Below are 27,592 nucleotides of genomic sequence, written 5' to 3' on the forward strand. Positions count from 1 at the left end.
ACTTTGGTAGAGCCTACATATATTATCTCCAGTCTTTATAGTAGCTCTCCAAGATTTCTGTTTATCCCTATTTTACTGATACGGAAACTGGAGATTAAGTAATATAACTGCTTTACCTAGAGTTACACTACTAGAGCATGGCAAAACCAGGATTCAATCTAAATCTGTCTGAACCAGTGGACTCTTAACACTCTAACCTAAACTATCTTAACTTAGAAATTAAATGTACAACTTTATCAAGAATAATTTAAAAAATAGCTAAAAAAAAAGACGAAAAAATAATAATATGTAGAAGCTAAATACCAAAATAATCAATTCTCCTAGGACCATGAATTGGTACAATTATTGGGTTTCAAAAATTTTTCATTCCTTGCCCAATTAGGCACAATATTTTAAAAATAAATTTGAATATAACATGATTCCAGTATTACTTGATATAGGCTCTTTAAACTATAAACACGTAGAAATAAAATTAAGAAATGAGTATGTATTTTATTATCCTATGTGCCCTTGAAAAAGATTACTAGAGAAAATACTTGGAAGGAATTAGGACTTGTAATAACAAATAGTTTGACTTTCTTGAGACTTTGTAAGATTTTTTTCCTGTTCTTTCAGTTAAAGTCTGCTCTCTTTTAACACATCCCTGTATCTCTTTTAGCACATCCTTATATCTTAGTCATACTTCTGGAATTATACAGAAAGACGCCTTAGTCACCTAATATTATTTCTCTAAGCCTTTTGATAAGTTTTCTTTTTCTTTTCTTTTTTTTTTTTTCTATTTCTTTGGGCCGCTCCCGCAGCATATGGAGGTTCCCAGGCTAGGGGTCGAATCAGAGCTGTAGCCACCGGCCTACGCCAGAGCCACAGCAACGCAGGATCTGAGCCGCGTCAGCAACCTACACCACAGCTCACGGCAACGCCGGATCATTAACCCACTGAGCAAGGGCAGGGACCGAACCCGCAACCTCATGGTTCCTAGTCGGATTCGTTAACCACTGCGCCACGACGGGAACTCCTGATCAGTTTTCTTAGATGCTGCACTGTGGGGTTAAAAATGTGCTCTTGAATTGTGTAATTGTTCATTAAATTTGAGGTTTTGTTTGTTTAACTCTTTAGGGTTGAGTAAGGAAAACTAAACTCGCAAATGTATGTAGATTAAAAAAATTAGGAGTAAAAAAGTAAAGGTATCAAGCTGGAACTTTGTCCTTTTTAAATTTGATACACTGAACAATAAAAATGTAATATGTACATATATACTCTCACCTCCTCTAGCTATTCTTAACATGCTATTCTGAGAAGACATAAAAATATTTTTACATCTTATATTTACTCCTAATAAATTTGCAACAAATAATGCCTTACTAAACAGATGTTTGGATTCTACTTCAAAAAAAGTAACCTTTTATGCCAAGGCCAGTCATTTTGTTAGAAGAGAAACTCTAGAATGAAATAATCTGTTTACTCTGACTTACCCTTCAAATGAAGAAGTGTTTTATATACAGCCTTTGGGTTACTATAATTGCTCTGTTTTATTTCCTCTGCCTTCTTCTTTGAACATGACAGAGTGAGGGTTTTATGTGCCAAGAAAAGTTTAGATTGGGGGTGGGGGCATAAAAATCTGATTGTGTTGATAAACACATGTTTTTGTGGTTTTGTGGGTTTTTTTCTAAAAGGTATCTCTACTTTGAGAGATAGGACTATATCATGACAAGGTGGTTTTTGGAGCTTCATTCGACCAAATTATTTGAAGGTGGTTATGCTTTAATATCTACTTTTAAGTGAAATGCAAGTCTTTGAACTACTGAATTATGGAAGTTGTTTTTAGCTCACTGAAATTATAATTATTTTCATGTCAGTAATTATTTTCATATCTTGATGAAGATAATTTATAGTTGAAAGATGAATTCTATTTAGTTTTTGTAATATGAATATTCAACTTTAAACATGAAAGTCAGCTTGGAAGTACAGTGGAGACAGTACATATTCCCTTATCTGCGAGCATACCAAGATACTAAGTGGATGCCTGAAATGGCAGATAGCACCCAATACTGTGTACACTATGTTTTTTTTTCATAAACATAAATACCTGTGATAAAGTATAATTTATCAATTAGGCATAGTAAGAGATTAACAATAATAACTAATAAGAAAATAGAACAGTTTTAACAATATACTATGTATTTGTGATCTCTCCCTTAATCAGCTTCTTCAACTCTGCCAGAAATGGACAGTGGCTTCTTCATTGGCAAATGTAGCTTTTCCAGAAATGTTTATATTTTCCATTCCAAACCTGTTACTGAATCTGTGTAGCCATACCTTATTTGGAGTAAGGCTGATGTCACTTGCATGAGTGGATCCCTTGCTGCATTCTTCGTATAGGCTCAGTGCTTTCTGGTACAACATGTGGCTGTCAGTTGGGACGTGTTTTGTGTTTGTGACTTCCACCCACATTTAATCCCTTTTCTATTTTAACTAAGCACTTATCCATGATTTTTGAAGTTTTAGGTGCAACAGCAAAACTAGCCTTAATTTCTTTTTCTTCTTGTCAGTTTCATTGATTAAAGATTTATTCTTACTGTGTATCTTAGCAACTTCAGCATTTGATATTTTTTCTTTCTTAAGTCAAGAACTTTCACTTTTTCACTTAAAAGAGAACACTTTACGGCTTCTCTTTGGCGTATCCGAATTACCAGTATCACTACTCTTAGGCTCTGTGATACCTTAGCAGACAGTCTGATAGGAGATGGCTTCTCTGTGACTGAGGAGCAGAATACCTGGACAAAGGGATAATTGACATACCAGGAAGGACAAATTGAAATGGCACAAGATTTCATCACAGAAACTCAGAACGATGGCACACAATTTAAAACTTATGGGTTGTTTATTTCTGGAAATTTTTATTTAATATTTTCAAACCGCCATTGACCATGGGTAACTGAAACCACAGATAAGGAGAGACTATTATTTGTTGACATTTAGTAATTCTTTTAACTGGCTGCCAGCAAAAGCCTGACACTAGTAAAATTTCCTAATAGTAGCTAAGCCTGCTTTGTTTTATTATATCACTCTCCTATTTCTTTTCCTGTTGTCTAACAGACCAGGTCTAATTCCTCATGGGTAGTAAAAGCTTTTTCATCAATTGGCCTCTCCCTTACCAACTTTATCTCTCATCCCTCTTTCTGTCTACATACTACAGTCACCCTCCACATAGTTTGTACATTCTCGTTTTTAAGTTTCTCTGTCTGGCTTTATCTGATAACAAGGCAGAATTCTCCACTTCATACATGCCCTTAACAAAACCAGAGTGAGTCATTATCACAGCATTCACCCCCCTGTTTATTGGGGGGAGGTAGAGGGTGGATGCTTGAAGATTCATGTATGGGGACATATTATAATGGATGGGAGATTTGTACAATTTGAGAAAGGTCCCCCAGTAATTTGGGTATCTTTTATTTTTCCCACCATCGAGATCTACAGTACTGAGGAGAAATTGCCCATTTTTATCATGTCATTTCAGAACCATCCTCATGAACAAAGTATTTTAACTCAAGGAAAATATGCTAGTTCTGTACTTTGTATGCCAAATACTCTGCTGGTTTATAGAAATATAGAAATTAATATGGTGTTTGCCCTTGAGAAGCTTACAGTCTAATGAGAGAGCTGGACATGTAAACAGAGTTTCAGTACAGCCCAAAGATCACTGATAGATGTATCTGAGGAGACCACTTAGTATTGCTTTGAGGACTCAAGGAAAGCTTTCCTTAGTATGAACCTGAGTCTTTAAAAAGTGACTGATTATACTTTACACATTGTAGAATGGAGACTTAAATTTATATCGCTTCCTTGTGTTTATTTTGGAAAATTGTAAAGAAAGTACTTGTAGGATGAAGAGATGCAAAGTTTTTAGATAGTTTTACTAGTTTACCTACAGAAAGTTATGGGTTAGGTATGATAGTGACTTAGATTCACATCTCAACATGTACAAGAATAAAGATTACAGGATTTATACAATTTTTTTTGTTTAGAAAAGTAAAAAATAATAAGCCCGGCTGCCTTTGGCCTGCGTAATATCAGCAGATATACCACAAACAGAGGCCCAGTGTTCCTCTGCCATCACCAGGAAAAGAAATATGGCCCAAGATGCTGCTGGTCCCAGAATGGTATAGGTGGAAAAAGCCCAGCTGGAATCCAGCCGGCAGACCTATAGGCCCATGGACGAGAAAAATTATAAATATCTATTGCCATGAACCATGGAGATCTGGGGTGGGGCGGAGCAGGGGGTGGGGTGTTATGTAGCAGTGGTGGCTCCTCCTATACTTTATTAAGAACTCAATTTTTAAAACCCAAACTGCTAGCTGTACTGGCTGCTTGGTCGGTTATTATTTCTTCAGTCTAACAGTGAAAGGAGCACAGGATCATTCATGGTATGTTCTTGGGGGATAAGCTACTTTTTATATATGTATGTATAAATCTATACACACATACACTTTATACATACTGTATATGATACATATATGTGTGTATATATTTGTTAATTTCAGAAAGTAAATACCTTCACTCTAAGGAAGTTTAAGAATTATTTTGCTAAGGTGGGTTGTGACAAAATTTAATTATATAAGTAATAAACACATGTCAAGGAGACTTAAAAAATAATAATAATAATAATAAGCCAAGCAGGAGCAGTGTGTACTAGTAGGTCTGGTTTATACTGTAACCAATACTGAGATATTCAGTTTTACAATTTATAATAGTAGTAGGTTAAAAAAAAAACATGAATATATATTATGTGAACAAGTATTTTTGAATATTTATCAAATGGCATGTTCTTTCCTAGGCTCCTATGATCCACCTGATGGGAGAAGATAGAATTTCCTGATCTTTTGTAATTTATTTTTCTAGGAGACTACAGAAGATGATATAATGAACATATTAGTAGATAATATACTGTGGAAAAAATAGAGCAGAGTACAAAGGATTAGAAGATGATGTGAAATAGTTTGATACATAATTCTGGACTCCAAAAGAGAGGTTTGGGCTGGAAATAGAGACTTTTAGGAGTTGTTGACATGAATGTGATCTTTAAAGTCATGAAACTGAACAGACTCACTAAATGGTAGGTAATAGTGAAGAGAAGAGTACTAGGGACTGAATCTTGGTCTACTGTTAAGGTATTTTATTGAAGGAGGAACAAGCAAAGAAGGCTAAGAAAGAACAACCAAGAGTATGGGTTCTGTAAGTCAAATGAAGAAACTTTATTAAGGAGAAAGGAATTAATTTACTGGAAATTAGCAATAGGCCAAGGAAGATAAGAGTCAAATGTTGTGGATATGTCAAGTCTTGGTCATTAGATTTAGCAACATAGAGACTGGTGACTTTCACTAGAGTAGAAAATTATCTTACAAGAATAGAGAAGTAATTGAGGCAAAAGCCTGCTTGAAGTGGCTTTAAGAGAAAATAAAGAACATTTAGAGACAGCAAGAATTGGCAAGTGTTATAATTAGGTCACATGACCAGATTTCCCTAATGTTCTGGTAATTATCACTGAGCCCAACTTTTTTTTTTTTTTTTTGGTCTTTTTGTCATTTTAGGGCCACACACGCGGCTTATGGAGGTTCCCAGGCTAGAGGGTCCAATCGGAGCTGTAGCTGCTGGGCTGTGCCAGAGCCACAGTAGTGTTGGATCCAAACCTCATCTGCAACCTACACTGCAGCTCCCGGCAACAACGGATCCTTAACCCACTGAGCGAGAGACCAAGGATCAAACCTGCATCCTCATGGATGCTAGTGGGTACGTTAACCACTGAGCCACAACAGGAACTCCTCAACATAATTTTAATGGAGCCTCATTTCACTCTCAAATGGGTCCTGGTTTGAACAACAAATTATATGGCCAGTGTAGTTAGGATTCATTGCTCTCATTAGTCTGTTTGACACCAGATTTGACCAGTAGTATCTTTTCTAAGCCAGCTTTTGTGACTTTTTGAGAGTACCCAATTAGTTCTCTCTTTCTGGCATAACAAATTGTTGGAGGGATTATGCTTTTCCTGCCTCAGCTCTGTAATCAGCCATTTCTTTAAGAACCCTGGTTTCGTTTTAGTGCTATTCAGAAACCAGGAGTTAAAACATAAGTAGATCTTGATTGGGGAGAAAGGAGTGAGAAAAGTAGATGGCCAGTTAGAGAAAGGTATTTCACAATAAAAATTTTGGAAGCAGACTATTTACCAAAGACACTGAAATGGGAGAATAGGAAATTTACTCAGGGGATTCTGTATAAAACCAAATGAATAGCACATGAGAATCCTAGAAAAAGAGCACTGTGATAGTGGAAAGATGCACCGAGACCAGGTAATGAAAGGATTCAACATCAGACTGAAGGTCTTTGGCTTCATTCTGTATTCAAGACAATGACATAAAGGGCCTTGGAGTTATGGGTTCTGGTGGCAGGAAATCCAGTTATTCTATTATAATCCCCACAATCCATGATGAAGTTCAGAGCTATGGTAGGATAAAGGTAATCCAAAGGAGGGAACTAAATTCAACAGACACTACAGCAGAGAAAGTGGAAAGGGGGATGGGAGCATAACAGAAGCATGACGAAGCAGCCCACAGGGTCAGATGACTCTGAGCTGTCTGATCTGAGTAGCAGAGGCTGGAGATGCTTAATTGCCATTGATAACACCTGATAAGTAAAGGAGGAAGACAAGATTTTTTATTTGGAAAAACCCCTTGGCAATATGGTGATAGAGTATAACCTTATTGAATTCCATCTGGTACTGTATTTAGGAAACAGTAGAACAATATTTAGGAAATAAGGTTTTTGTTGTCACTGAAGGGTAACCATAATGAGATTCCCATCTGTGGAAAAGCATGAATTTGGATGTCAATTGCTCTCTCATGAGTTATTTCAGATTCTTTATTGCAGAGAAATATATTTCTTGCCTCATTTCCAAATAGACAAAAAAAAAAAAAAAAAAAACTTTGAGAATGCAGACTTTTCTTGGCATTTTGTCATTCCTGGTATTGGGGATTAACCCCTCATAATCTAAACATCGTATTCCAATTTTAATCACATTATGGAAAGTACAAACATGTTGTATATTTTATTAAGTTAAAAGCCCAACCTTAATGAGAGCTTCTAAAAGTACCAGCCTGATTACTGCCTCTAAGTTACTTTTTGTCTTAATTCACAGCCTGATAAAGAGTAGTTTGTTTGCAAACATACTTTCTCCACTCAGCTAGAGGCAGTGCTACACTGGTTATATAGTTATGTCAGTATATTCATTTGTTCAGATCAAAGGCTCTGGAGAGAAGAAAGTTGAGATAGCTGAGTAATCAAAATTGGTATTACATAACTCCACTTAAATTTGTCCTTTTGAATATAAGCAACGCTGTAGCATCTGGCACAGTGTGGAATAAAGAAACTGGAATATTCTGATGGATCTGGTTAGTTTAAAGTAGCAATGTTAGTTTAATGTGATTAGGAAGGAATTAAAGCAGTTTCTGATTTACCACCACTGACAAAAGGCTATGGTAGAAAGCAAACGTGGGGATTCTAGTCCTAGCCCTGTTGTAAAACCTTGAATGAGTCTCTTAACTTTCTTAGATTATCATTTCCTCTTGTATAAAGTTGAGTGGTTGAGGGTCTCCAAGGTTGAATGTTTCACTAGAAGGATTCACAAGATTCTTTAAAAAAAAAAACTTCATACTCAGAGTAACAGTTTCTGTTCAAGGATACAGATTAAAATCAGCAAAAGGAAAAGGCACATGGGGGGCAGTCCAGGAGAAATCAGGCATAAGCTTGCAGATGCCCTCTCACAGTATGTTCAAATTGCCACAATCCAAGCAGTGATAGGTGACAACACTTGCAAAGTGTTGCTAGCCAGGGAAGCTCTCTTAAGTCTTGGTGTCACGAGTTTTATTGGGACCCCGTCTCATAGGTGTGAATCACCTACGTGGCTCACCTCAACTAGTCAGACTTCAGCTCCCCAGTGCAAAGACATGGTCACCATAAACCACATTGTTGGGGTAAACTCTCTGATGAAATTGGTAAGCCTATGGCCCAAGGGCTCAGAAGTTATTTCTTAGGAACTGGCCAAAGGCCAGTCTTGAAGATAGGCTTTCCTCAGGAATGTGCAGTTTGGATAGCCCAAGCCTGCTGAGTTCTTAACCCTTTCCTACACAGGGGTAGAATTATGTGACAGCGAAGTCCCTTATAATTCTAATGTTTTATGAATGGATTAGTAACACCTAGCATAGATACTGTAAAGTTAATGCTTTACTTCATCTTTAAGATTGATTGGATAATTGAAAGCTTAAATAAAATGAACAGACTATACTGATTCCAGAAAATAAAGCTGGCTTGAATGTCTAAAAATGAAAAAAAAGTATGTTTTTCACATTAACACAGAGCCCTCCTCACTGATGCGAAGATGAAGATTTTCAGACTTGAATTATTTTAAGGAAATCTAAAGAAGATAAACTAAGTCCAGTTTTGGAAGCCAAGTTCAGTTAGCATTTGATTAGTAAATAAATGGTATTTTTAATTTCCCTTACATTAGTGATAAATTTAAGTATTATTTTCTTTTTCTTTTTCAGCCACACTTGTGGCATATGGAAGTTCCCAGGCCAGGGAGGGAATCCAAGCCATAGCTGTAGCTGCCACAGAGACAATGCTGGGTTCTTAACCCACTGTGCCACAGCAGAAACTCCTAAATATGTTTTTTAAATGAAAAACCTTTGCATCATTTTTGTATAGTTGTGTAAAATTGTTCATTTCACTTGTCTGGTTTAATATGAATCTCTTGCACTCACTTTGAAGTTGTTTAGTGCAGTATTTCATATTTAGCACCTGTTATGTAACTCGGGTATCTTTGTTTTCCCAATATTTATTCTTGATCCATGGTTATCTAATTGAGAATAGTTTTGTTTTTACCATTGTCATTCTATTTCCCCCTTACTCATTTGGATCATATTTAACATTTCTTTGATTTAGAAGTGTTGAAAATTTTCTAAATCAAAATGTATCTAGGTATTTTTTTTTTCCAAAGTCCACATCTTATGACTTTGATATAAAATTTGCATATTACCGGGAGTTCCCTTCGTGGCTCAGTGGTTAACAAATTTTTCTAGGAACCATGAGGTTGTGGGTTCAATCCCTGGCCTCACTCAGTGGGTTAAGGATCCAGCGTTGCCGTGAGCTATGGTGTAGGTCGCAGACACAGCTCGGATCCCGCGTTGCTGTGGCTTTGGCGAAGGCCGGCAGCTACAGCTCTGATTAGGCCCCTAGCCTGGGAACCTCCTTATGCTGCGGGTGCGGCCCTAAAAGGACAAAAGACAAAAAAAAAAAAATTGCATATTACCATGTGGAGTAATGCATCTTGTTCTGCATTTGAAATTTCAGAGTTATTTGAAATTGTTAAATTCAATTTAAAGTAAAGAAAACCCTTTTTAAAATTTAAGAGGAATACTTTTGTCTGAAAAAAGGCATTAAAATTAGTTTTTTATAAAGAAAGTTAAATGTTTCTGTCTTAGTCATTTTACTTAGAATTAACACCATATATTAGAATTGGTATAGTGTAAAATTATCAAGTAAGCACTGAACTGCTATCTTTTCTTTCGCATATTTTTAATTGGAATTTCCGTAACCATTTTTAAGTTTAGTATGTGAGGGTATCATATGATCTTTCAACACTGAGTGTGTCCTCGGAATAAGTACAGAGCTGCTATGTAAAATCTATTGCTAGGTGTAGAAATGGATCTTAGTTTTCCAGTTGGTATGAAATCTTTTCTCAGAAAGAACAGTTTTGTCTTTTATGACCTTTGTCAGGTTATTAGCTAATGTGGTTGGTTTCCCAACCATTCACAATATTATAAATATCCATACCAATCTTATGTCAGAATGGCAAAGTGACATTTTTTAAATGGACAGTGATAAGGAAGTATTGGTTTACATGTATTTTCTCTTTTTTTGCTTTTTAGGGCCACACCTATGGCATATGGAAGATCCCAGGCTAGGGGATGAATCGGAGCTATAGCTGCTGGCCTGTGCCACAGCCACAGCATCGTGGGATCCAAGCCACGTCTTCCACTACACCACAGCTCACGGCAACGCTAGATCCTTTACCCACTTAGCAAGGCCAGGGATTGAACCCGCATCCTCACAAATCCTAGTTGGGTTAGTTAACCACTGAGCCACAAAAGGAACTCCCTCCATGTATTTTCTTTTGTCATGGTTGGGTCCTTAATTTCTCTTTCTTTCCTTTACTTACAGTGTTGGTCCTGAAGGGAAGTGCACATCCCCTGTATCTTTTTTTTTTTTTCTCATTTATAATGATTTTTATTTTTTCCATTATAGCTGGTGTACAGTGTTTGTCTGATTCTCCTCAGAGCAGTGCTTCTTGAGTTTGCTGCCTTCAGAATCCCTCACTTTCAAGCCCTTCCTTCTCTCTGGACAGTGCTTTGAATTATGAAGTCTCAGACTTGTGTGTAGCATTTTGACTCTGTATTAGTCTTTGCTAACTTGTGGTGCTTTTTGCCTGTCATTAATGTAGGTCCTTTACTCCAGGCACTTCTTTTTTTTCCCAGTATCTTTTATTCTCTGCCTGCGCATATTCACAAGCTCATAGCAGCAGTGAGAGCCGTTGAATTAGGTATTAGTTTCTCTGCTAATAAGTAGTTTGAAGTTTATTATATCCTTTGTCTCCTAATAATACTGAGGGCCAGGTTCATGTTTGTACTCCTTGTTGAGTTGATTGTTTTGGAGGGAATTTGTGGGTGGGTTGAGATTTAGGTAATATCTTTATCTTCTGCACTTATTTAAGTTCATTTCAGCAATAAAGTTTAACAAGTTCACTCTTTAAACTGATCTTTGTCTTACAGAGTAGGAGTGGTGCTTGTAGCCAGCCATAGGCAAAGGCAGGGCAAGTCACAATTTGGATATTTAACTATAATTTAAATAGTTTTATTAACTTGAAACTGCTTAAGGAAGACCATCTCCTAAATTACCCCATCAAAACTTAAGACATTTTCAGGCAAAATATGCCATATAATGATTTTTTTAATATATATGTACATGTAATTTAAAATATAAAAACAATAGTTCATTATTTACATACTGTTTATATGGATTTATTTTACATACATTACTTTGAAATCATGTTAGTGTACACAAAATGAAATTGAGTTTTTACTTTGAGAGACAGTGCTTTCTAATCTTTTTGACATTGAATCATTATCAATATTTGATTATTTTTCCATTCTACCCACTTACGAAAACCCAAATATAGCTCTTTAAGAGTAGAATATGTGATAATTTTTCAGGGGCTACACATATCAGTATGTACAGGGATTGCCATCACATTCTTATTTATAAAAAGATCAAAAATTAGAAAATATATTAATGTCCTATAATAGATTGGTTAAATGAATAGGGCAGCGAATTAAAAGAATGAAAAAAATAGACACTGTCCTGTTATTAAATAAAGCTAGTTTTAAAAAATGCTATGGTCCTGACTCTTTTTGTTTAAAGTATAATTTACATATCATTTTCACTTAATGTTAGCACAGTTTTTGTCATATCACAAATGTACCTTAATGTCACTTAATGTTTTATTTTTTTATAATTTTATTTTTTTTTTATTACTCAAATGAATTTATCACATCTTTAGTTGTGTAATGATCATCACAATCAAATTTCACAGGATTTCCATCCCACAACCCAAGCACATCCCCCCACCCCCCAAACTATCTCCTCTGGAGACCATAAGTTTTTCAAAGTCTGTGAGTCAGCATCTGTTCTGCAAAGAAGTTCAGTGTGTCCTTTTTTCAGATTCCACATGTCAATGAAAGCATTTGATGTTGGTGTCTCATCGTATGGCTGACTTCACTTAGCATGATAATTTCTAGGTCCGTCCAAGTTGCAAAAAATGCTGGTATTTTATTCCTTTTAATGGCTGAGTAATATTCCATTGTGTATATGTACCACATCTTCTTGATCCACTCCTCTGTCGATGGACATTTAGGTTGTTTCCACATCTTAGCTATTGAAAATAGTGCAGCAATGAACATTGGAGTACATGTATCTTTGCGAGTCATGGTTTTCTCTGGATAGATGCCCAGGAGTGGGATTGCTGGATCAAATGGAATGTGTTTTAAAATCAACCAGCTGGGAGTTCCCTGGTGGCTTTGTGGCTAAGGAATTGGAATCATCACTGCTGTGGCTCAGGTTCATCCCTGGCCTGGGAACTTTCATGCGCTGCAGGCATGGCTAAAAATCAATCAATCAATCAATCAATCAATAAATATCAACTATCTGATTTTTCCATTTAGTTTTCTTCTAAACAGTGTTAGGGAAAACACACACAAATATGTTTTTTTTTTCATGTATATTAGAATAACTTGATAACTATTAATATAGAAAACTTGCTTTTATATGATCCAAAGTCATCTTTCATTCCTTTAGTGGAATACAAATCAAACTTTCTTTTAAAGAAGCTTGTAGAAGGTTGTGTAATAAATTTATAACCATGTAAACATTGCCAGTAGTTTACTTTTCTTTCTGCTTTTCTGTTTTTTTTTTTTTTTAGTTTCTGAGAAAAGTCTGTAGTAATTCTGTCCATAATAGAAAAGTATTTTATGGCTTAGATTTTTTTAAAAGTAAAATCAAGAGTTTCTCTATTATCTCTACATATAAATTGATGAAATTGCCAAATGTCCTGAAATGTCATTAAAATAAGTAATAATTTCTTTAAATAACAGGTTTCTTAAAAGCACAATATGGGTAGGAATTTAATTCCTAATAATAATGATAGTTTAAAATTAAGCTTATAGCTAAAATTTGTTTTATTCTTTTACAGGAGTTGAAACCTGATATAGTAACTAAATCTGCCCTTGGTGATGATATCAACTTTGAAAAAATCTGCAAAAAGGTACTTCTGGAATGAGCTTTTTTTTTTTAAGGAAAATTCCTTATGTTGTTGATCTACTTTTTTCCTTGAAGAGAAATCTTACCAGTTTCTTGCAACTAGGGATTATCATACTAAATGAAGTAAGTCAGAAAGAGAAAAACAAATACCATATGATATCACTTATATGTGGAATCTAAAATATGACACAAAGGAACCTGTCTACAAAAGAGAAACAGATTTGTGGGCAAGGAGAACATTCTTGCGATTGCCAAGGGATTGTAAGGTTGGAGGAGGGATGCAGTGGGAAGTTGGGGTTAGCAGATAGATGTAAACTTTTATACACAGAGGGGATAAACAACAAGGTCCTACTTACTGTATAGCACAGAGGACTATAGGCAATGTCCTATGGAAGAGAATATTAAAAACAAATACTGTGTGTATGTGTATATGTATCTGATTATATATGTATTATACATATGTGTATGTATATAAAGCATATATATATATCTGAATCACTTTGCTGTACAGCAGAAATTAACACAACGTTGTAAATCAACTGTATACTTCAAACAAAAAAAATTTTAGGGGGGTGGCGGGGAAAAAAAATTTTAAGGCCAATTACTGTTGGTGTATGATTTTCCCCCACTGGAGCACTATTGTCACAAAATTTTTATGGTAATTTATAAATTTTGCTTTGCTATGATATCGCATCCTCAGGGATATTAAAGGTATGTTGAACTTAATATGGCATTTATGTGTTAGATACCAATTAGTCTGTTAATATTACTAATTAGAACAAGGACTTTATTTTTATTCTTTCCAGATGGTTTTCATGAATACTTTATTTAATCCCTGCATTTATCCTATGAAAATTATTTTTATCCCCTTTCTATACATGAGGAAATTGAAGCTCAGAAAGAATGAAGTGAGCTAATTATGGCTATACTGCTGTTATGTACACAGTTAGGACTTTTACTCAGATTGTCTGCTTCTTGGATTTGCCACTCTTGTTTCATCCTTACTGTTTTCCTCTTCCATTTCTACCCAGTCTTATCTTAAAGCATAAGAGAGTTCCACCAGAGAACAGATTTTGGATTAATAGATTTTTATAATTCTCCCCCATTTTCGTTATTACTTTTGTTCATGTTTGCTCTTATCTGTATTATTTCTTGCATTGGTGTTAACTTTGCTCTTTCTCTAGTTTCTTAACGTGGAGCTTAAATTACTGATTTAGACCTTCTGGTTTTTTCCCTAATATAAGCATTTAATGCTATAAATTTTCCTTGAACCACTGCTTTAGCTACATCTTATAAATATGATATGTTGTATTTTATTTTCTTTGAGTTCAAAATGTTTTATATTTCCCTTGAAATTCCACCTTTGATCCATGGTTTAATTAGAAGTATGTTGTTTAGTTTCTGAACAGTTAAGGGGTTTTCCAGGTATTTTTTCTTAGTTTCCTTTGTGACCCATGAGCATAATTTTTATAATTTTTATTCCTTTAACTTTATTATTTGTGTTGTTTGTTCACAGTATGGCTTATCTTGGTGAATATTTCATGTGTTCTTGAAAACAGTATGTATTATATTGGGATCAGTGTACTATAAATGTCATTTAGGTCAAACTGATAGGTGGTGTTGTTCAGATGGTTTATATCTTGACTGATTTTCTGCCTGCTTGTTTCACTGATTACTAAGAGAGTAATTTGGAATCTCCAACTATGAATCTTAGTTTTCCTTTTTCAGCCATAAGGAAAAAAATACTCTTATTCTATATTTATATAGACTAGCACTCACTTCTCTGCTATTAATTTATATTAGATGTTGGCTAAAAAATATGTACAACCTAAAAGGTGAGAGTTACGTTTTATTCAGTGGACAAAACTGAGAGCAAAAGCCCAGGAAGCAGCATCTCAAGTATTCCTGAGTAAACTGCTCCAAGGAAGTGTGGGTGCTGGGTTGTGGGGGTGGGGGAGCTGTAGGAATTATGCAACAAAGAGCAGGTAGTAGGAACAAAAGATTATTGTTAATAAAAGAAACCTAGATATCTCAAGATAAGGAGTTTAATGCTTTTCTCTGTCTGGCAAGGTACAAAGGTCTGGGCTCACCGAAATCATTTTGCAGCTCTCTGGGGCCAATATCCTATGTTTTTACCTCCTGAGTTTCCTCAGGGCTCACCATCAGAAGGGGCTGCAGTCTGATGGCTGCTAGATGGCAGGTATTCTTTGTTTCTTTTCTGAGTTCCTTTAGGGCTGCTACTGGAGGTGGCAGCAATCACTGATGATTGTGACACTCTTTGTTTATTGATATGGAAGGCAATATTTTATTTCCCATAGACATGTTAAATTTTAAAGTATTTTGTTGTAAAAAGGCCAGAACATGAAAGGGTTTTGTGTGTTTGAAGGGAGGAAGGATTTGTTGTTGTCATGGTCCTTGTCAGAAAAAACAGTACCAAAGTCATGAGCATGATTTTCATCGTCCTTATTTTGTACTAACACAATTTTACAGTAAATATTCTAATTTCATAGCATTCATTCATAGAGAGAAAAATTTTTTAGTCCTATTATAGTTTTAAACTTGTGGCTTAGTCTGTATTTCCAACAAAATAAGACATGTTAGATAGAATAGTGGTAATTGTTTAAAAATATGACAGAATGTATTTGTTTTCTCTTGAGAGTTTAAAAAAATAATAATTTAAGGTTTTTTACCACAATACATTTTTTGAACTTTCTGATTGCTGAATTCTGAAAGTATTGCAATAATACTTAATTTATGATGAGAATAAAAGCAATTTGTTTTTTTTAGTTTCCTAATATTATGTTTCCATATTCCACTTGACAATATTTATAATTTAATTTTAACTTCAGAATACCCAAAATAAAATATCCTTTGTCTGTTTTGTTTTTGTTTTAACTTTGGAAGGTTACTATTAGTTAATTTATGTGTAATATTTGTAAAATCATTTTTTTAGGGTATCTTCTTTCATTTATAACCCTGTTAAGCCTTCCAGTGTGTGAAATGTCATCCTAAAAATGGGGAACCATGTCTATGTTCACTTACTGTTTTTATTTTTTAATGTAGATTCATTTGCATATTACTAGATCTCTGATCATGAGATTTATAATAGTAATTGAGATTAATAGTTTAGGATCTAACTGAAATATTGTCAAGCAAAACTGATGACATTTCTGCCTTTTTTATATCTTCCTCTGAAGAAAGGGCAGGAAAAGGAGATAGAACAGGAGAAAAAGAAAACAATTCTGTTTCATCAGTTCTTGATGATGGAACCCTTGAGGATTTAGAGCTAAGGGAAATTGCCTTGGGTTAAGCATGACTTCATGTTTCTCCCAAGCTGTTTGATTTCAGCTTTGTTGTTACCATTTTATTTCATTTGTAATATTCTTCCATTGGGTTCATGTTCTTCTATATCAATTAAACCTCTAACATAAAAATGAAGCAGAAAGCAGAGCCTCATGGAGGGAAGACTGATTCTTTGGTTTGCCATAGGAAGGGAGATTATTAAGAGATGACCAAATAGGAAATAAGTCTATTACATAGATCTCTGTACATTTGAAGCCGTCATCAAAATAGAGCTGCACTAATTTGTGTAGCATCTTAGAGCTTGCACAGTCCTTCCATGTACATTCTTATCTCAATTGATCTTGCAACAATGATCTCATATAGAAAACATTCGTGTGTGCACATGCATGTGTGTGCATATGTGTGTGTATGTGTAGTAATAATAGCAGTATCTCCATTTTTTAAATGCTTTTAGAAAGGTTATATAGCCAGTTAATATTTATATGAGAGTTTTAAGCTAGAGAGTTTGGGGACTAGAACTATGACATTTCCATACAGCTATTGTCACAATTTCAAGGGTTAACCAATTCAAAATATCTGTTATATGCAGAGCAGTCGGCTAAGCATTATGGAAGATGGGAATAGAAGATGCAGAATATTTTCTAGAAGAATGTATATATGTCATCTAGTAGAAAATAAAAGATAGTTACATTAAACAACTATAGGATAAGAAGAAGCAGATTAATGTTTGCTAATAACCTACCAGTTACCTGACTTACTAGATGCTTTATATATTTAGCTTTCTCAGGGAAAATGATAATAATCCCATTTAACAAATAAAACAGTGAGTCTAGAAGGTTCAACATATACCAGTGGTCAGTTAATAGGAAATACCAGATCCAAGGTCAAACCTTAGGTCTCTGCCTACAAAACAAGTTTAGGACAAATGGATGGAATAAGTCCTGTATATGTGAGGCTGCATTTTGGAATCATGGTGTCATAGGGATTTTAAGAGTTCAGTGAATACAGAGAAGTCTCCTATTACCTTAAATTTAGACTCTAAGCCTTATTTTGCTTTGTTTGCCACAATTCTTCAAATCCAGTTGAATGAACTCTTTATTTTGTCCCTAAACGTTCATAATAAATACAAATATGAATACGTTTGTTTATATCTTTAGGTAAAACCTAAATTGAAGTCCAGTTACCATTAAAAGTACTGCTACTAGCATTCTACCTCTACCAGTTCATGTAGAGTCAATTTGTTTTAAGGCCACATTTCAAAGGAATAAACATTGCATGTAAGAGAGTTTTTTCATTTTTAGACTCTTGTTTATATTCACATGTACGTTCTCAAAATTCTTTTCAGAATTGGACACCAAATACCTTGTGTTCACAATAAATACCCATATGTCAAAGTAAAAATTTTCCATTAAAAGATGAGGTGTTTCCCTTTTTCATTTAATTTATTTGAAATGGAAGAAACTGGAGGTGTGTGAAAACTACAGTTTCCTGGGAATTTTCCAAGGCAAACACTGTGTTAACTTTAAATAAGGAAACCTCTGGTTTCCTTCTTATCCCTCAATATTGTGAAAACTGTTTCATGCAGGTGTAAAAACTGTTTGTTAATAGAGTCTACTTAGCATTTTAAGCTTCAAAATAATTTTATTTAAATTTAAGGTGTATGGCTGAATGTGAATTCTTTCATAAACTTCCAGAGCATTTTCAGTCTTCACTATGACGTTTATATCATTCTGCCTTGGATTAGTTATTTCTGCATTTATTTTAACGTTTTAAATTAGTGCAAGATGGTGAGTGACAAAAGATGGTATTTTTGTCTTTATGTGTAAGGCCATTCCTTGACATAATAAAGCATGTTTATATATAAATATCTTAAATATAAAGAGAGAAAGTAAGTGAGGAATGAAGTAAGGAGAGATAAAGGATTTGAAGTCTCTCCTGGCAGGGGCTGTTCTACTTATTCTTGTATGTTCCTACACTAAAGCTCAGTGCCTTAAGCAAACTGTAGACATCTCACATTTCAGCAGAGACCCAAAACACTGCCAAAGGTATGAACCTGAGCCAACTTGATTAACAAGCTTCTTTTTTTATGTTTATATTTAATTTTCTTACAAAAAGATTTGAGGAAGACTTGGAGTTGGGTCACAAAATGAGAGAAAATTATCTCAGAGTTTAGAAGAAAACGTGCTGAGTACACTGAATTCAGAAATCTGACTTTGAGTTCTAGGTTGTTCCTAACTGGTTAGGTGGTCATAAAATCAAGTCAAGACTGTTAGTCTAGAATTTCCCATCATGGCTCAGCAGAAGCAAACCTGACTAGTATCCATGGGAATGCAGGTTCCATCCCTGGCCCTACTCATTGGGTTAAGGATCTATTGTTGCTGTGAGCTGAGGTGTGGATCACAGATGTGGTTCTGATCTGGTGTGGCTGTGGCTATGGCTGGCAGCTGTAGCTCCGATTTGACTCCTAGCCTGGGAACGTCCATATGCTGCACCTGTGGCCGTAAAACAAACAAACAAACAAAAAAACAAAAACAAAAAACAAAAGACTGTTAGTCTAATTGTTAGATAAGATCTTTGGTCGGTAATCCCTTTACTTCTTGTTAAAATTTGAACTTAAAAAAATAAATAATTTCTAATTGCTTTCTTAAAAATAAAATTTAAAAAAGGTTTGAAATGTTAAATTTCATCTTTTTTACTTTGGAGAAATTACAGAATTTGTTTGAATGATTGCTGTAATTCATTAAATTTGGTATTTTTAACTTAGACATTTTCTCTTTTTTTGTTTGTCTTTTTGCCTTTTCTAGGGCCGCTCCTGTGGCATATGGAGGTTCTCAAGCTAGGGGTCTAATCAGAGCTGTAGCTGCTGGCCTACGCCACAGCCATAGCAACGCGGGATCCAAGCCACATCTGCGACCTATACCACAGCTCACTGAAATGCTGGATCCTTAACTCACTGAGCAAGGCCAGGGATCAGACCCGCAACCTCATGGTTCCTAGTCAGATTCATTAACCACTGAACCACGACGAGAACTAGACATTTTCTAAATCAAACATTTTAGACTACGGGCATACCTTGGAGATATTAGAAGTTCAATTCCAGACCACTTTACTAAAGCAAATAACTGCAATGAAGTGAGCCACAAATTTTTCGCTTCGCAGTGCATATAAAAGTTATGTTTACACTGTACTGTAGACTGTTAAGTGTGCAGTGGCATTATATATCTTTAAAAATGTACATACTTTAGGGAGCTCCCATCGTGGCTCAGTGGAAACGAATCAGACTATGTTCTATGAGCACATGGGCTCGATCCCTTGCCCCGCTCAGTGGGTTAAGGATCTGGTGTGGCCATGAGTTGTGCTATAGCTCACAGACACAGCTGGAACCCCGCATTGCAGTAGGATGTGGTGTAGGCCTGTGGCTACAGTTCCAGTTCGACCCCTAGCCTGGGAACTTACATATGCTATGGGTGCAGCCCTAAAAAGCAAGCAAACAAACAAACAAATAAATGTATGTATTTTAAAAATACTTCGTTGCAACAAAGTGTTAATCGTCATCTGAGTCTTTAGCGAGTTGTATTCTTTTTACTGGTGGAGGTTCTTGCCTTGAAGTTGATGACTGCTGAGTTTTCAGTGTGGTAGTTGCTGAAGTTTGGGATGGCTTTGGCAGCCTCTTCTATTTTAAGACAACAATGAAGTTTGCTCCTCAGTTGAGTCTTCCTTTCAGAAATGATTTCTCTGTAGAATGCCATGCTGTTTGATACTGTTTTACCCACAGAACTTCTTTCAAAATTGGAATCATTCTTCTGAAACCCTGCTGCTGCTTTATCAACTAAGTTTGTATAGTATAATAAATCTTTTATTTTCATTTCAACAATTTCAGTAGTAGATTCCATCTCAGGAAACCGCTTTCTTTGCTCAGCCTTAAGAAGTAATTCCCTGTCTATTCAGATTTTATCATGAGATTGCATCAATTTAGTCACATCTTCAAGTTCCACTTCTAGTTATAGTTCTCTTTCTATTTCTGCCATATCTGCAGTTACTTCCTTCTCTGAAGTCTTGAACTTCTCACTCATCCTTGAAATTTAGAATCATCCTCTTCTAAACTCCTGTTAATGTTGCTGTTTTGACCTCTTCCCATGAATCATGAATGTCCTTAATGGTATGTAAAATGGTAAATACTTTTAGAAGGTTTTCAATTCAGTTTCCCCAGCTCCAGAGGAGGAATTGCTAGCTGTGGCAACTATAGCCTTATGACATGTATTTTTTTTAAAGAAGAAGACTTGAAAGTTGAAATGACTTTGTGATCTGTGGGAACAGCATGAATCATGTACACCTCCATCAGAGCCCTCAGGTGACCAGATGCATTGTCAGTGAACAGTAATATTTTGAAAAGAATCTTTTTCTCTGAGCAGCAAGTCTTAACAATGGGCTTAAAATATTCAGTTCAGTAAACCATGTTATAAACAGATGTACTGTCTCCAGGCTTTATTGCTCCTTTAGAGATCACAGAGTAAATTTAGCATAATCCTTAAGGGCCCTAGGATTTTTGGAATGGTAAGTGAGCTTTGGCTTTAGCTTCAGTCACCAACTGCATTCACCCCTAACAAGAGAGTCAGCCTGCTCCTTGAAGCTTTGAAATCAGGCATTGACTTCTTTCTAGCTATGAAAGTTCTAGATGACATTGTCTTCCAATAGAGGGCTGTTTGATCTACATTGAGGATCCTTTGTTTAGCCACCTGCATTGTTTATCTTAGCTAAATCTTCTGGATAATATGCTTCAGCTTCTACGCCGCACTTGGCTGCTTCACATTGCACTTTGGTGTTATGGAGACAACTTCTTTGCTTAAATCAGGAACCAGACTCTGCTAGCTTCCTTACCTCTTTTAGCCTTCATAGAGCTGAAGATAGTTAGGGCCTTGCTCTGGATCAAGTTTTGACTTAAGGGAATGTTGTGATAGGTTTGATCTTCTATCCAGACCACTCAAGCTTTCTCCATTATCAGCCAAAAGGCTGATAATCATTGTGTGTTCACTAGAGTAGCACTTTTAGAACTTTCCCATTGCATTTACAGCTCGGCTAACTGTTTGGGGCAAGCGACCTAGCTTTTAGGTGATCTAGGCTTTCAGCATGCCTTCTTCACTAACTTAGTCCTTTCTAGCTTTTGATTTAAAGTGAGAGACCTACAACTCTTCCATTCACTTGAACACTTACAGGTCATTATGGAGTTATTAATTGGCCTAAATAATTTCAGTATTGTTGTGTCTCAGGAAATAGGGAGGACCATGGAGAGTGACCGAGATGAGAAACATCTCAGTATTCATGGAACAGTCAGAACAACATCAATTAAGTTTGCTTTCTTATATGAGCATGGTTATGCGGCACCCCAAAACAATTACAATAGTAACATCAAAGATCATTGGTCATAGATAACCATAACAAATATAATAATAATGAGAAAGTTGAAAGATTGTTAGAGTTACCAAAAAGTGATACAGAGACACAAAATGAGAAAATATTGTTGGAAAATTGGTGCCATTGACTTGATAGACTGGGTTACCACAGACCTTCAATTTATAAAAAATGCTGTATCTTCGAAGTGCAATAAAGCAAAACGCAATAAATAAAAGGTATGCTATAGATGTGTAACATTTTTTATTGGTCTTTTAAGAATGAAAATTTAGACCCTAATATGTATAAAACATATAACTAATGTGTATGTCTTTAATAGTTTTTCTATTTGCACAGTTTTTTCCTCCACTAGAATATTTTTTCTCCTCCCCAAATTATAAGCTACTCAGATTTGCAAATCGGTAACTGACTGTTAGGAACAGATACGAATTAATTAAAAAACAGCAACTCAATAAAATGAATTTTGAAGGACCATAGTACCCAAGAATATAAATATAATTCGTCTAACATGCTTCTATTTACAAGGGTTCCTCTGTAAAAAGGAAAGAGGCTTCAATTTTCAGGCATTTCTGCATTCTCACTGTCCTGCCTGCCTCTAACTACATAACTTCAGGCAGGTGATTTACCATCTCTAGCTTTTGTTTTTTCTCATTTCTCTAATAGAGCTTTTCCAGATTAAACATTCTGGTAACGCATTTTAGTCCCACTTTAAAATTTTTATTGCATCAAATATGAAAATGACAGGGTTGTCCTCTCAGTGTTTAGTTTTGTTTTGCCTAAAAAATAAAAAATAAACAAATTAAATATTTTGTACACCATCACATAATCAGAAAGATATTCATGGTACTTCACTTGTGTTATTTTATTTTTTTTAAATATTAAACAACTCAACACTTGTCGTATATCATTACATCAAGAATAGTTTCTTCCCTAGGATGTTTAGCAGTGATGTTTTATAGCCAACTTTATCAAAATTCCAATTTATGAAAGTTAGAAGCATTAAAAATGTAATGAAATGTTGATAATACAAATACCATTATGGTATAAAGGAGGTGTGACACAACCTTGAAGATAACATTTTTGTTAATAAATTCCAGCTAAATGAATGAGAACTTGAGAGGTTGTTCCTTCTTCCTTTTTTTTTTCTTTTATTCTAAAGATGCCAATATATTACCTTTTAATATTTTGGTAAAAGATTCTGGTTTTGTTTCTAGGGTTTTTTTTTTTGAGATATAAATAGATGTATAACATTCTATAAGTTTAAGGTGTACAAAATGATAACTTGGTGTATGTTTATACTGTGAAATGATTACCATAATAAAGTTAGTTAACATATTCATCACCTTACATAATTACAGGGTTTTTTTGTGTGTGATGAGGACATTTAAGATTGACTCTCAGCAACTTTCATTTATATAATAAGGTATTGTTAACTGTAGTTACCATGCTGAGTATTAGATCCCCAGAACTTACTCATTTTATAACTAAAATTTTGTACCTTTGACTAACATCTCCCAAGTCACTTTCAACCAGTATTCTGCTCTCTGCTTCTATGAGTTTGGCTTTATGTAAATTCCACATATAAGTGATAATTTGCTAGATTTGTCTTTCTCTCTCTGACTTCTTTCAAGCATTACACCTTCCAAATCTATGTATATTGTCACAAATAAAAGGATTTCGTTCTCATGACTGAATAATATTCCTTTATATGTATACTATACTTTCTTTATCCATTTATCCCTCAGCAGACACTTTGGAGGAATTTTAGGAGTTTTGATAGAGGTTAGCTTTTGGAAGTAGAGACGTTATAACAACATTAATTCTTCCAGTCCACAAACTTGGAGTATCTTTGCATTTGTTTGAGTCATCTTTAATTTCTTTAATCAAAGTCTTAACAGTTTTCATTGTCCAGATCATTTATCTCTTTGTTTAAACTTATTCTAAAGTATTTGATTTTGACGGTATTGTCAATAGAATTGTTTCCTTTATTTTTTTCCAGACATTTTGTTGTTACTGGTAGAAATGTAACTGCTTTTTGCATGTTGGTTTTGTATCTGGTAATGTCCATGAATTTTTTTATTATTTCTGATCATTTTCTCGTAGAATCTTTAGGGTTTTCTATGTATAAGATCTCGTCATCTTTATTATTCTTCCTCTACAATTTGGATGCCTTTTATTTCTTTTCCTTACCTAATTGCTCTGGCTAGAACTTCCAGTTCCACACTGAATAAAAGTGGTGAGAGTGGGCACCCTTGTCTTGTTCCTGGCTTTAGAGGAAAAGCTTTCACCTTTTCACTGTTAAAAATGATGTCAGCTATGGGTTTGTTATATATAATCCTTGTTATGCTGATGTATGTTCCTTTTATACCTGATTTGTTGAGAGATCTTATCATGAAAAGATGTTGAATTTTGTCTTTTTCTGCATTGCAATAGAGGATCTTGTGATTTTTGTTCTTCATTCTATTCATATGGTTCATCATATGTATTGATTTCTGGATATTGAATCATCCTTGCATCCCAGGAGTAAATCCCACTTGATGACATTGTGTCATCTTTTTAATGTACTGTTGAATTCAGTTTGCTAGAATTTTATCTAGAATTTTTACATCTGTATTTATCAGGGATATAGGCCTGTATTTCCTTTTCCTGTAGTGTCCTTATCTGGCTCTGATAACAAGGTAATGCTGGCTCACAAAATGAGTTCAGTAATGTTTGCCCCTCCACTTTTTGAAAAAGCTTGAAAAGGGTTGGCATTAATTAGAGAAGTCTTTTATTTTCAACCACTCTTCTTCTTAAGTTATTTTAAACAGAATATATTCCTACCACAGGAGTAGTGTTAGTCCTAGCCACTGTTAGGGACGTGAACACTGCCTAGAGCTATTCATAGTTTGCCCAGAGATGTAAAATTGTTCTCCTATGTAGAGTGATTACAAGAAGGTAAATGCCCACACTTACTACATTTCCTAAATAAGCCACATTGTCATCACATATTACCTGTCAACCTAAGAAGCATAAAGGATAAGAATATGGTTTTTTATCTTATTTTAAGGTAACTACTATTATCAAGGAAGTACTTTCAACAGCATAATGTAATTTTTATTTGCTGATACCAATGAGTGTTGTTTTTCTTTAAAAACACAAATTGCTAGATTTCTCTGGTGGCTCAGCTGGTTAAGGATATGGCATTGTCACCGCTGTGGCTCTGGTTACTGCCGTGGAACAGTTTGGATCCCTGGCCTGGAAACTTCCACACACCTTGGGCACAGCCAAAAAAAACGAAACAAAACAAAAAAACACCAAGCGAACAAAAAAATAAATTGCTTGTGATTACAGAATCTAAAGCTGTGGTGTTCATAGTTCTTCATATGCAATTGTTACGTAATTATACCTGATTAATAACTACTTAATTTTATAGACCTGAATAGCTTGTAGACTCAAGTCTTATGTTCTTTGAACTGACTGGTGTTACCTTTGGATGCATAAGCTATATACTGTATGACTCCAGTTGTGACAACACAATGTGAATGCCAGCCCTTGGATTTCGCAAGGCAATCACTCTGTTTTAACTGATCTCACTTATTAACCTGGTATTCTCCCCCAAATAAGTCTGCCACAAAGATTGCAACATAAAAGTACAATTAACGGAGAATGACATGTAACAAATAAGAATAACATCTTCATTTATTAGATTAATACATATGTGTAGGATTTTAAATTTTATTCTACAGCCTTTTTTTTTTTAAATATAATTTACTGAAATTGGATCACTAAGTCACAGTTATTCTGAGATATTTTCCAAGGAAAAGAAATAGCATTGCTAATTAAATTAAATGATAAAATGATTGTTATCAAAACAGTATTATTTAGAGTCAACTCTAGATATGCCAATATTACCACTGCTCTTCTGAAACATTTTATAACTAAGTTGGAAAGATACAGCCAGCTCTGGAAAGAAAAAGACCTAGTTCATTAAACCTTTTATAACAAGTTGTCACAGCAGGGATTTGGGAACAGTTGTAAATATGTTTTTGAACAATTATGCATGAATACATTTAGTCAGAATCTATTTCACATTCCCAGAACATCTTATCTAAAATGTGAAATTAACTCATGTGGTGAAAATAGTTACTTGCTAATTTATCTGCTTTACAAATACAGTTGTTCATATCTTTGAAGTAAATTGAATTTTTAGTAGCTACATAGGGGAAATATACTGAAAGAAACTGTTAAAAATGTCTTCTTTTCCCTTGTAACCTGAAGAAGTATTCCTGAGATTTGTATAACATTTGTCAGGACCAATTGTTTTTATTTTCATTGTTCTTGTTTTTACATATATATATTCTAAGCTTAGTCCTGAGGATGAAAACCTATTGCCTTTGCCCTGAATACCAAATTGTTTCTACCAAGTCACAGTCTCTTGTGTCACCATTCAGGAAGCACATTTACCACGTTTAGTGCTATAACATGTTGCCTCAATTTGTCAACAAAAGTCTGTTATAGCAATATTTTTGTTTTAAATTCATCTTTTAAACATCATGAGCCTGTTAACAAATTTTTTTTCTGTTTTCCTAAGTTTTTATTTACCCCTACCAAGGATTCTAACATGTAATGTGGAGCAGCATCACACTCTTTCTCTAAAGGACCATATTGTAAATAGTTTAGGCTTTGTACGCCATATAGTTTTTGTCACAACTGCTCAACATTGCCAGTGTGATATGGTCAGCTACCAGTAGTTACATGATGAATGGGTTTGGTTGTGTTCCCATAAAACTTTGTTTTAAAAACAAACAGCAGGTGAGAAGCTGGCCCATGGGCCATTTTGCCAGCTACTAGTTTTGAGAATCAAGTATTTTTACAAGATGTTTTTGTGAAAATGCCTGTTCTTTATTGGTCCTTTCCCTCTTGCAAGTTCAGTTGATTCTTATGGAATTAATACCCACAACAGTATGTTTGTATTAATGCATTTTAAGCATGAGCCATTGACTTTGTGCTGTAGCTTATAAGGATTTGTTTCCTTCCTTCTTTAGTCTTTGTGTCTTATAAGTACCCTTCTTATCCCTTCTATCTTCCGAATATACTTGGCTCAAATTTAGACTAAATAAACATTTAATGTTTATATTATTTTGCCTATGAGTCATATAGATTATTACTTTTCACTTTCTGCATAATATTTCTACCTCCAATATTTTGAAATCTTATGTTTATTTTGTTAGTTTTCTCTGTACTTTCTATGTAACAACAAATTCCTCATCGGTTATTAAACTCTCCTCTCAAGATATTTAATGTCTAGCTGTAAACCTAAATCTCCTGTCACCATCCCGGGCATTCCTTTTGCTTAGATCTCCTGTTTCTTATATCCCATGCCTTCCTCATTCTTTGTTTCCTTCCTCATTTTTGTGGGTATGGTAGCATCTAGAGAGAAAGTTTCAAAGAATGTAAACTTTTTAAAAGTTTGTGTGTCTGAAAATATTTTTATACTTCTCTTTTGGAAGTCATTTTCCTTCATAGTTATTGTCTCTTGACCTCCAGTTCTGATTCTTGAATTTCATGTATGTATTTTTTTTTTTTTCTGAAAGCTCGTAGACACCAGTTTTCCGATGGGATATTATTTTCATGTATTGTGTTGAGCCTTTTCATTGAGGTTTCTGCATTAATAGCTTTTAATATGCTTTATACAAAACTCTAGCAAGCATGTTTGGCCCATACCTTTAGCAGCCTAGCTTGTCACTAAATAAGTCAGGATACCTGCAGTAGGAATTCTTCCCAGATTCTCTCATATTTCTCCTAATTAAATAAAATGAATTTGAAGTTCTGTACTTCTTAAGGAAACCCAGCAAAGAGTTGAAGAAGCAGAGGATTGACCTAATATTATACTTAAGGAATGGTCTCCAAATAGACTATATTTCTTAGAGAAGATTGAATGGAGACAATCTCTAAGAATCAGAATCAGGGTGTATTA

General features: G+C 34.8%; 1 protein-coding gene across 2 annotated transcripts in view; it reads left to right on the forward strand.

Annotated features, from left to right (window-relative positions):
• SRFBP1 (serum response factor binding protein 1) overlaps window positions 1-27,592 on the forward strand; it is a 59,123-nt gene that overhangs the window by 22,574 nt on the left and 8,957 nt on the right. For both annotated transcript variants that reach the window (XM_047778490.1, XM_047778491.1), the window contains one exon: window positions 12,854-12,925. In XM_047778490.1, coding sequence (XP_047634446.1) covers window positions 12,854-12,925 — 72 coding nt within the window. The remainder of the gene's footprint in view (window positions 1-12,853; window positions 12,926-27,592) is intronic.

This window comes from Phacochoerus africanus, chromosome 4 (assembly GCF_016906955.1).
Source record: "Phacochoerus africanus isolate WHEZ1 chromosome 4, ROS_Pafr_v1, whole genome shotgun sequence".
In the NCBI taxonomy this organism is placed as follows: domain Eukaryota; kingdom Metazoa; phylum Chordata; class Mammalia; order Artiodactyla; family Suidae; genus Phacochoerus; species Phacochoerus africanus.